A 10,312-nucleotide genomic window follows, 5' to 3' on the forward strand; every position below is an offset into this window, starting at 1 on the left:
CCTTCCCTACGGGAGCCTCTTCTCAGACTCTCGCCCCCTCCTCTCCTCGCGGGCTCAGATTCTTCCTCCGGGTGCTCGTTCCTCCCCTCCGTGGCCCCGCCCCCTCGGGCCCGCCCCTCTAGGTAGGCGGAGCCCTACCTCCCGCGGCCCAATGAGACGCCGGCCCCGCCTTCAGCCCCACCCATCGCGGGCCCTGAGTCGATGGATGCGGGTGGAGCGGGGCGGGGCGGAGGGGGCGGTGGCCCCAACACCGGGAGGCGGGAGGAGCGAGGCGGGAGGCTGCGGCTGCCGCGCTCAGTCCGGCCGCGCAGCGGGAGGGAGGCGCGAGGCGGGACCCGGAGGCTGGGCTCGGCGGCGCATCCAGCGCAGCGCGGTGCCCCGGGTCCGGCCCCATGCCTGCAGCCCCGCCGGACGGCCCTTGAGCGCGGGCGCCCCGCCCGCGCCTCCCGCCCGCCGGCACCATTGCCCCGACGGCGCGGCCGGGCGGCCCGGCGCTCCCCAGGCTCCGCGCCGGCCGGAAGACGCTGCTGGCGGCCGCCGCGGGCGTGGTGATGCTGCTGGTGCTGGTGGTGCTCATCCCCGTGCTGGTGAGCTCGGGCGGCCCTGATGGCCACTATGAGATGCTGGGCACCTGCCGCATGGTGTGCGACCCCTACCCCGCGCGGGGCCCCGGCGCCGGCGCGCGGCCCGACGGTGGCGATGCCCTGAGCGAGCAGAGCGGCGCGCCCCCGCCCTCCACGCTGGTGCAGGGCCCCCAGGGGAAGCCGGGCCGCACTGGCAAGCCTGGACCCCCCGGACCCCCCGGGGACCCGGGTCCTCCGGGCCCTGTAGGGCCGCCGGGAGAGAAGGGTGAGCCGGGCAAGACCGGCCCTCCAGGGTTGCCGGGCCCGGGGGGCAGCGGCGCCATCAGCACCGCCACCTACACCACGGTGCCGCGCGTGGCCTTCTACGCCGGCCTCAAGAACCCTCACGAGGGTTACGAGGTGCTCAAGTTCGACGACGTGGTCACCAACCTAGGCAACAACTACGACGCGACCAGCGGCAAGTTTACGTGCAACATTCCCGGCACCTACTTTTTCACCTACCATGTCCTCATGCGCGGCGGCGACGGCACCAGTATGTGGGCTGACCTCTGCAAGAACGGCCAGGTGGGCCCGGCGGGGGCACGGGGTTGGCCTTGGGGCAGGGACCTCTAGGAGCCCGGGTCATATGGGTACCAGGTTGGAGTCGGAGGGCGCTGGTGAAAACCGTACAGCGGCCCGACTTAAGGCATCGTATGCGGGGGACGGTCGAAGGTGGCTGGTACCTCTGACTCCTCAATTACTGGGCGCCGACTCCAAGGCAGGCGCTGCTGGCCACCCGCGGCGTGGAAATGCGGGAGATAATCGAACTAGTGAGAGCGCAGGGCTCCCGGGCGCGCGGACTGGCCCTTGGGAAGCGGCGTCTGAGAGCTGGGAGTCTGGTTGACACCAGCGGGAGACTAGGGCAGGGCAGGATGGGAAAAGGTAGCCTTGGCGCCTGCGGGCTCCCAGGTGCATAGCTATGCGCACCAGCCGAAGAGGCGAGCTGTAGATGTTTTGGGCACTAAGGCAAAGGGAGCCTGGCGCAAAGCCTTAGCTGCAATACATCTCCGGCCCTTGGGAAGGGACCACTGGATCGATCTGACACCTTTTGCAAAACCCGGGACTGAGCGGCCCCTTGGCATTGTGTAAGAGCTACCAGGGCAAGAAGTTGGCCTGGGTGGGGGGAGTCTTTTCTTCTGAGACAGGGCAAAGAGGTGAAAACTCCCCTCCTCTTGGTCTCCCAGCTGCAACTCCTGACTCCTGGAGTGGGGGGGAATCCTCCTCCTTCCTTGTTCCCATCCCAGAGATGGGAGCCAGCAGGCATCAAGCACACAGGGTTTTTGGTACCTGGACCTGCAATACATTGTGCTCTTCTTGGGACTGCTGCCCCTGGACCAATCTCAACCTAACCCTGCCCCAGGGCAACAGTTTTGCCCAACTCCCTTCCCTTTTGATACACCCTCCCTTCCCAGTGCTTCCGGACTCCAGTGGCCTGGGGTCTCTGCGGGTGGTCAGGCCAAGCATTTTTGTGGAAGAAGGGGACCTGCTCAGGTCAGAACTAAAGCTAGGCTAGTGGGAATTGGAAAGGAATCTCCTGCGACTGAGACCCAAGACTCTGCTGGAACCCCTCCCACTACAGCACTGCTCTGAGGAAGACCCTGGCTTGGGGGTAAGAGTCAGCAAAAAGCTGACTGACCAGGTACTTGTAAGTAGTCCCCCCTCCCCTGACACACACACTTTTCTCTCCCCACTGCCTGCTTCTCTTTCTGGTTTCCACCTCTCCCCTGCCTCTTCTGTCTCCCTGTCTCTTGTGTCTGTCTCTCTCTGGTGTCTACCAGTCCTATCTGTCTCTCCCTGGGTTTCTGGCCTCCCTCTCCTGGGTTTAACCCCCCCCCTTCTCTATTCTTCGGGTGTCTCTCTCCCACTTGTGTCTGTTAGGCTTCCCGTGTCTCTCCTCTTTGTCCTTGGTTCCTAACCAAAAGGGAGGCCCCAGTATCTTGTGAGGGCTCATTCTGCAGACAGCTCCATGATTCCCCTTATTAATCACCAATAAGGGATGCAGCAATGTCACCTTCATAATGGAATTTCTTTCTTTCCCAAAGAAAGTTTGGGCTGGCACCAAGCTGAGGTTTCAGAGGGGTGGGGGCCCAGCTTGTGTGGGGAGGTTAGTGATCACCAGACCACAAGTGGGCCCTATACCCTGCACCACCTCAGGAGGTTGCAATAGGGCCCCCAGAATGGGGCAAGAGGAGGCCCCAAAGACCCTGTGTGCTTGGGGCAGGGGCACTTGCTTTAATCACTGGGAGGTGAAACAGACTCAAAAGTCTTTTCTTTCCCCTCAAGCAGGGGCAGGGGATTGGCAGAGCCTGACAAGGAGGTGGGACCACAGACTAGTAGAAGAAAGGAGGTGGCTTTAACTAGAGGTTTCAAAGACTCAGCATTTTTAGTTACTCAGACCATTTCTCCCCCACCTCCAAAAACAAGACAAATAGTGGGGCGAATGGCCTCTCCCATATCCTTGGTGACCTCTCCTTCCAGATTATCCAAGAGACTCACTTAATCTCACCAAGTATTCCATGTAGTATTAGTTTTGAGCCCCTACTAGGAGCCCGGTTCTGGACTTTGTTCCAGGGGTTCAATCCGCTTGCCCTCCAGGACCTCATGGTCTGTGCAGGGGAGACAGTAGTAACCGCACATTAGCATACCCCAGGGATTACTGTGTTAGAGGAGGGCTGGGAGCTCCTGTCCCCAAATGTGTCGGCTGGAGGGAGTGATTCAGTGGAACCTGCCCCGGTTCAGACCAACCTGATTGGGAAAGAGGTTGGTGACCCTGGGTCCCCAAGGTGAAGGGATATGACTAGAGAGAAAATAAAAAGGTCAAGTGTCGGGAAAGACTGGCTCAGAAGTGGAAGAGGGCATTCAAGTGAGCCAAGGAAAAGGCGACAGAGTTGGGCAATGGATGGGAACAGAAGAGGGGAGCTTGCACCTCTTGTGCCTTTAAGACCAGGGGCAACCGTGGGCTCTGTGCTTTTCTTTCTGATTTCCTGCCTACAGAGAGACTTCCAGAATTTCTTCAGGAAGGCAGAGCTGCATCTGGGCCTGGCCCTTCCCTGGGCAAGATGGGGAGGAGGGAAGTCACCACTTTCCTGCCTGGTGCTGAGGCCCCCATCTATCCTTGTCTAAGCCCCACTGGCCCATCTCCCCAGGGGTAGCTTTGAGTCACCACTGCACAGCCTGATGGCACCAAGCCCTGGTCATTAGGACATGGGGACCTGAGGAGCCTGAGAAAGGGGCTGGTATCCTGGGTGAGGTGAGCTCCCTGCAGCTGCCTCTAAGATCCACAGTTCATATGGATCAAGGAGAACATGAAATTGATAAATTAGACTGGGGGAGAGGGGCTGTGTGGGGACAGGCTGTGGCCTATGGGAAGGTGAGCATTACAAATAGGCAGGGGCTTGGATTAGAGTCTGAGTGAGGTGAGAGGTGGTAGGGTATATAAGTTGAAGGCTGTGGTATAAAGACCTAACTAGAGATCAGCCTCTCACCTGATGGTGGGAAAGGGGCCTCCAGATTTCCTCTCTGGCCTCTAATGCCTTTCAGACAACACAGAGTACAGTGGCTGGCACAGTAGGGAGCCAGTAAATGTGTGTCCCCTGCAGGCAAGGCTAACTGCCTATGGGAGGCACACCTGCACATCCAAGTCCCCAGCATTGACCTGGGGGCTAGGGCACATTTCCTGGGTTCTCCCCCCACCTCTTCCAGGTCCCTGGTCAGACCACTGCCTCAGTTTCCCTTCCTGGCAGCTCTCAAAGAGGTGATTATACAGCGCCCCCTCTGGACAAGTCCCAGACTTGCTTTCCTGCTTCCATGGCAACCTCAATTCCCCAAACTCCCTTGGCCCCCCAGAAGGAGCTGGATGCCTCCACTGTTTCCAGTCTTGGGCAGAGAACCAGGACCCCTGTGTTCCATTCCTGGATCCCTCACCATCTAAACACGGAAGGGCATAAATTCTCCCTGCCTCCATGGATAATTAGGATAATCACAGCAACAATCATGGTGATGAATAAATAATAAACATAAGCATAACAGTTCTGATGCCTGTCACATCACCAGGAGATTCCTGATGACAGATGACTGTATTCTAATGGATTTTGCTATTAACAAGCACACTGTTTTAATGAGTTAAGGCTAAATTAATCTGGGTAATAAAAATAATTGCTATTAGTAGTAATTTATTAGCAAAGATAATGAAATGCATGTGTAATAATAAATACTACCAGGATTAGGGCCCAGGGAACAATACGGAAATTGGCTGCTTGCTTTGAGCTCTTCCGTAGTAGCTCAAAGCCCCAACAAGATTAAAACATTTTTTCTTTACCATCAAAAAGCTTTTATAAAGGTGGCAGTGGTGAGGCAGGATCTTCTCATCCATTTTCTAAACAGAGAAACTGAGCTTCTTGACAAACAAGGTCTCCGCCTCATTTGATTTACCCCCACCTTTAGATGGACCATGAGTTTTCCCAGCTAAGTGCCCCAAACCATTCCTTCCCAGGCTGGAGAAGAAGGGGTTGAGGGGGAGAAGATGGCTGGAAGGATCTGGACTTTAAATGGCAGTCTGCATGCAAATATGTTGGGTCCCCCTGTTGCAGCAGTGCTGCCGAGTCAGCAGCTTTAGCACAGCTGACTTGCAGTCCTGCCTCCCACCCAGAAGGATGGGCTCCTCCCCTAATTTGGGTTGGTCCAGCCCAAACTGTCAGCCCTTAGGGGAGCTGCTTTCAGGAAAGGGGCAGGACGGAGTGGGGCTGTTGAGGAGCCTGGCTGAGTGAACCCTCTCAATGCAGCCTCCCCCCAATACAAGTCAGAATCTTAGAGATAGCTCCTCTCTTTCTGTTCACCACCCAAGATGTCCTGGAGAGGCCCCAGGTGCTGTGGTTCAGACCTTGCCATTGCCTCAGCTGTGGAAAACAAATGCCTGGAGGGAATTTGTTCACACCACCCACCTTCAATATCTTATCATTGCAGTCAGAGCCCACAAAAGTGATGGTGGCAGGCTTCACACCCAAATGCTGGCGCTCCTTTGCCCTGTTGTCCTACCTATTCCTCCCTTTCTCCATCAGAACAGGGACCAGCAAGGATATCAGATCAGACTGAAAATCACAGAGGCATATAAGGATTCCCTTCTTCCCTCCCACTTCTTTTCTGCCACCGTAAGCTGAAACAGGAGTCAGAAATCCTGTTTGAGCCCTGGGTGGTATGGCTCAGTTGGTTGGAGCATCGTCCTGTGCACCAAAGGGTCACAGGTTTGATTCCCGGTCAAGGCACATACCCAGGCTACGGGTTCAGTCCCCAGTTGGGGCATGTATGAGAGGCAACTGATTGATTTTTCTCTCTCACATCGATGTTTCTCTCTCTCCCTCTCCCTTCCTCTCTCTAAAATCAATAAAAACATATCCTCAGGTACATATTCTTGGGTGACAATCAAAAAATAATAATAAAAAGAAATCCTCTTTGAGTCACAGGTACAGCTACAGCTCCTTGGAGGCAGGTGTACAGGCCCAATCTGAGCCTTGGGAGGGAAAATAATTACAGGCCTTCCAATCACTGCTCCAGTGTGACAGACTCCAGAATGAACTTCAGACAAAGAGTCCAAAAATCAGGTTCTGGTACTAGGGTGGTTGCTTACCAGCAGCCTGGTGTTGGTCTAGTCCCCTGATGTACAGAGCCAAGGTGTGCCCTGTGTCCATCCTCTGATGTGAGAACAGGTGGGTGTGGCTGAAAAGTAAGGCATTGTTATTACAATTAAAGCAGAGAGGAAGGAATAATGAGGGGGAGGGGGCCTTCATCCTTGGGGGTCCAGACTATCTCACTGTGCAAGGAGGGAGTTCCAGGTTGGGCCATCCTGGAGGCATTGTTGAGGTTCTCAGAAGGCCAGGTGGTTAAGACCTAGAAAGTTAAGAAAACAGACTGTATCTTGACTCCCAATTCAGACCCAGATTATACCAGCCCTAGAAATCCAGGGCTCCTCTGTAATCACCTAAAACACACCTTCTGATTGGAAAAGGGGGCAGGGATGATGGGAGAGAAGCAGGCTCAGAGCCCTCGCAGGGCTAAAACTGGGCTTTTAGGGCCTCCAGATCCTCCACGGTGGCTGCCGTGCCTCTGACACTTCCCCTCCCTCCGTCACCCCACTTCTCTCCCCCCTCCCCTCTGGCACCCCCCTTCTCCCCCACCCCCTCAGGTGCGGGCCAGTGCCATTGCCCAGGACGCGGACCAGAACTACGACTACGCCAGCAACAGCGTGATCCTGCACCTGGACGCGGGCGACGAGGTCTTCATCAAGCTCGACGGAGGCAAAGCGCATGGCGGCAACAGCAACAAATACAGCACGTTCTCCGGCTTCATCATCTACTCCGACTGAGCTCCCCGCGCCCCGATCGCCCCCGGGGCTCCCTGTCCCGCCGGGCAGAGGATGACCCGCCCCCCGCCCGCCTCTCCGCTGCCGGGCGGCCCACCCTCACTACCGCCCGGGCCGCAGAGCCCGGTCCCGGTCCCGATCCCGGTCCCGGTCCCGGTCCCGGTCCTGGCCCCGGCCCTGCCCGCGCTGAGTGTTTGTACCATAGGACCGTTTACTGCCCACCGCTCCCGCCAGCCCGCCCAAGCCCGCGGATCGGTCAGGCGGAGTCGCTTCCCGAGCTCAGCTGCGCCGCCCTCCGGCTCTGGCTCCCGGGCGGCGCCGCCTGGGGAAGGGGTGGGGTGGGGGCTGCAGAGCTTCCCAGCACCCTCTAAAGCCCGGCCCCCAGTCGCGCCCCGTCTGACCAAAGCTATAATAAAAACACTTCCACCCCGCTGGATTTCCGTCTGTGCCCTGGGGAGGAGTTGCAGGAGGGGATCCTGACCCTGCCCTCTTTCCAGACTGGGAAGGGGTCTGCTGGGAGCTGCCCACGAGCTGGGGGAAGCTGGGGGTCAGAGTCAGAGATGCTCCAGGAGGAGGTGGACCCAGGGGCCCAGTGCCCACAACAGCCCAAATGGGCCTGAGCAGCTGCAAGGGAAGCTGCCCGGTTACACTACCATCCTCCAAGGCGGGTAAGCTCCAGTTTTTCATCCTTGAAAGTGGCATCGGTGTTCCAAAGGCACAGCAAGGTTTAAACTGGGAGACCCAGGTTACCCGGTGCCACCATATGTGATCCCGGGCAAGTCACTCCTCTCTGACTCCTCTCTGGGTTAGTGACAGCCTTTGCACCAAAAGCTGGCTGACCTTGGCCCAAGCACTTCACCTCTGGGCCTCAAGTTTTCTCATCTATAAAATGTAGGTGTCCTACCTCACTTGACTAAGGATTAAAGCGATATAATGTACGAGCTCAATAAACATAGCTTTTATTGTTTATACATCACTTTAAAGTTTTCAAAAATGCTTTCGGGTATGTCATCTCAAGTCTCCCAAGTTTGGATGAGTAGATTTAATCCTTCCAGCAAGGTTAAATAGCTTGCTTATTGTGACACAGTCACTAAGTTCTGTGATTGCACTTGAGTCTAAGAAGCACTGCTCCTTGGAGACAACACACCAAGTCTCTTCGCCCTGCCACTGCCTCCCCACTTCCTGTACCTGGGGCCATGACAGTCCCACAGGACTTTTCTGAATAACAAGAGCTAACATTTAGAGAGCACCCACTCTGTATCAGACTCCATACGGGAATTGTATAAATATCTCATGGATGTGTGTGGGGTTGTCAGGAAATGCTCTCATGCCCTTTGGTGGATATTGTTATTGTTTTTCTGAGATGAGGAGGAAACTAAGGCTCCGAGAGGCTAAATAATTTGCCAGGGTCTCAGAGCTAGGAAGAGGCAAATGTCAGTATTTGAGCCAAAGACCTGGTACACCATCTTTCCTAGTATACCATCTTTCATAAGGATCTGGGATCTCCAAAGCAAAACTGAGGAAGGATGACACTGAGGCAGCTCAGTCTCTCTTCCCATCATGTTCAGCACTTCCACTCCGGCTGTCCCTGCCCTGCAGAAACTTGGTGTATTTACAGGCATTTGCCCTCAGCAGCAGCCATGGAGTAAGCCTTTTGGAGAATTCCAAGGCTCTACATTGAGGGAAAGGTCCCATCTGGCCTCCCCCACCCCCCATCCCGCTGGCTCAGCTGGAGAGACAGGAAGGAGGGGGTGGCCTCTCTTCCAGTCAGGCTCCATGTGTGGACCCTTGTCATGGCTGGCAGCCGTGAATGACTTTCTTTATGCTCCCTTCTCTCCCCTGCTTCCCCCTACTGCCAGCTGTGGCCATTTAATAAAATTAGCTTAATACTTGTTCCTTCCCTGTGGGGTCTGGAGATTGAAATCTGCAGGTCCCCACAAACCCAATAAAACCCCTGGCAGATCTGGCTGGAATGAGAGTTGCCTTGGGAAGAGTGATTAGATTAGACAGCACTCCCCCTCTCCGGTCCCCCAATTCTGCCCACAGCCCCCTGTGATTTTTTTAATGGCCAATGGCTCATAATTACCCAGCCACCACACCTGGGGGCACCCCACTCCTCCCCAGAGGACCACAGGGACTGGTCTAGGACCTCTGTTACAATAAAAAGCATGTTAATCATCTCTGTAGGGAGTGCCTGGCTGGCTGGCTGGCTGGCTGACTGGCTTTCTCTTCTTTCTGGTGACTGGACGATCCTCATGTCATTTTGAAAGATGGGCCTGAAGTCTCCATTTTACAGATGAGGAAATCATAGTCAGAAGAAAATTCATGACTTGCCCATGGTCATGCAGCAAGTTTGTGGCAGAACTGGGACTGGACTGAAGCCAAGAACTGTCTCTTTCTTTGTGGGGCACCAGGAGCGTCCAGCAGGGCCAGCTGTCAGCTACCTGTCACTTGGGCAGCATTCAAGCTGCAAGGGAACCTGTTAGGGAGATGTCTTCCCCATCAGACAGGGGTTCCCAGAGGGCATGGTCTGTTTTTCCCGCTCAGACTTGGAATACCCAAGGTCAGGGACTGTTTCCACTATCAGAATGGGAAGCTTCCTAAAGGCAAGATCTGTGTCTCCTTGATCAGACTGGGGATCCTCAAAGACAGTGTTTTGAGTGAGTTGAGGGCAAGGTGAGTATCTCCACTGAGGCTGGGGGTTGAGGGTTTCCTGGATGCAGAGACTGTGGCTCTTCCCTCAGTGGCTCTAAGGGTAGATATTGTACTTATTCTATTAAACTGGGGCTTTCTGAGACCAGATCCTGGGACTGGAGGTTCCCCCAAAGGACAGACCTTGTCTCCTAATCCAACTGGGGGCTCTCTGAGCTCAGGAGCTATGTCTTCCTCTCAGATTGGAAGTGCCCTGAAAGCAGGGCATGTGTCTCCCCTCCTCCTCAGTCAGGGGCTTTTCTGGCACAGGAACATTCCAGAGCACAGGCCTGGCTGGGTGGTAGAAAGGAGGCTAGACAGGCAGAATGATGGTCACACTCTGGAAGAAGGAAGGAAAAAGCCTCCCCAGGCTGCCTCCATTTTAGGAAGACGTGATTAATTAATGAATAATGTCCCTGCCAGGGGGTGGTGAGGATGGAGGTGCCCCTGGAGCTCACCCACACAAGGAATGTCAGTCCATCCTGTGCCCAGGCAGTTGCCAGCCCTAGGGGCTGATGCTGCCCTGGTTTCTAGGGTCATAGGGGCCAGAGGGGTGTGGGAGCCCACCACTGGGGACTGCCCTAATTGGATGACTTTGCAGGAAAGCCAGGCAGGTACACTCAGCTCTCCCCTCTTCAGCTTG

At 55.9% G+C, this 10,312-nt stretch overlaps 1 protein-coding gene across 1 annotated transcript; it reads left to right on the forward strand.

Moving 5' to 3' along the window:
* The first annotated feature begins 448 nt into the window (after positions 1–448).
* C1QL1 (complement C1q like 1) lies at positions 449–7,409 on the forward strand. The gene is made up of 2 exons (XM_087826052.1): positions 449–1,148; positions 6,802–7,409. The coding sequence occupies exons 1-2, from the start codon at positions 552–554 to the stop codon at positions 6,979–6,981; spliced, it is 777 nt and encodes a 258-aa protein (XP_087682178.1). The 5' UTR covers positions 449–551; the 3' UTR covers positions 6,982–7,409.
* The last annotated feature ends 2,903 nt before the right edge of the window (positions 7,410–10,312 follow it).

The sequence above is a fragment of the Miniopterus natalensis genome, chromosome 17 (genome assembly GCF_054644295.1).
Source record: "Miniopterus natalensis isolate mMinNat1 chromosome 17, mMinNat1.hap1, whole genome shotgun sequence".
Lineage (NCBI taxonomy): Eukaryota > Metazoa > Chordata > Mammalia > Chiroptera > Miniopteridae > Miniopterus > Miniopterus natalensis.

What these genes read in the sequence shown, in the direction of transcription:
- C1QL1 (XM_087826052.1), top strand. Translation starts at nt 552, where the DNA reads ATGCTGCTGGTGCTGGTGGTGCTCATCCCCGTGCTGGTGAGCTCGGGC. An exon ending in ACCTCTGCAAGAACGGCCAG is followed by an intron (nt 1,149 to 6,801) that starts GTGGGCCCGGCG and finishes CCACCCCCTCAG; the next exon opens with GTGCGGGCCAGTGCCATTGC.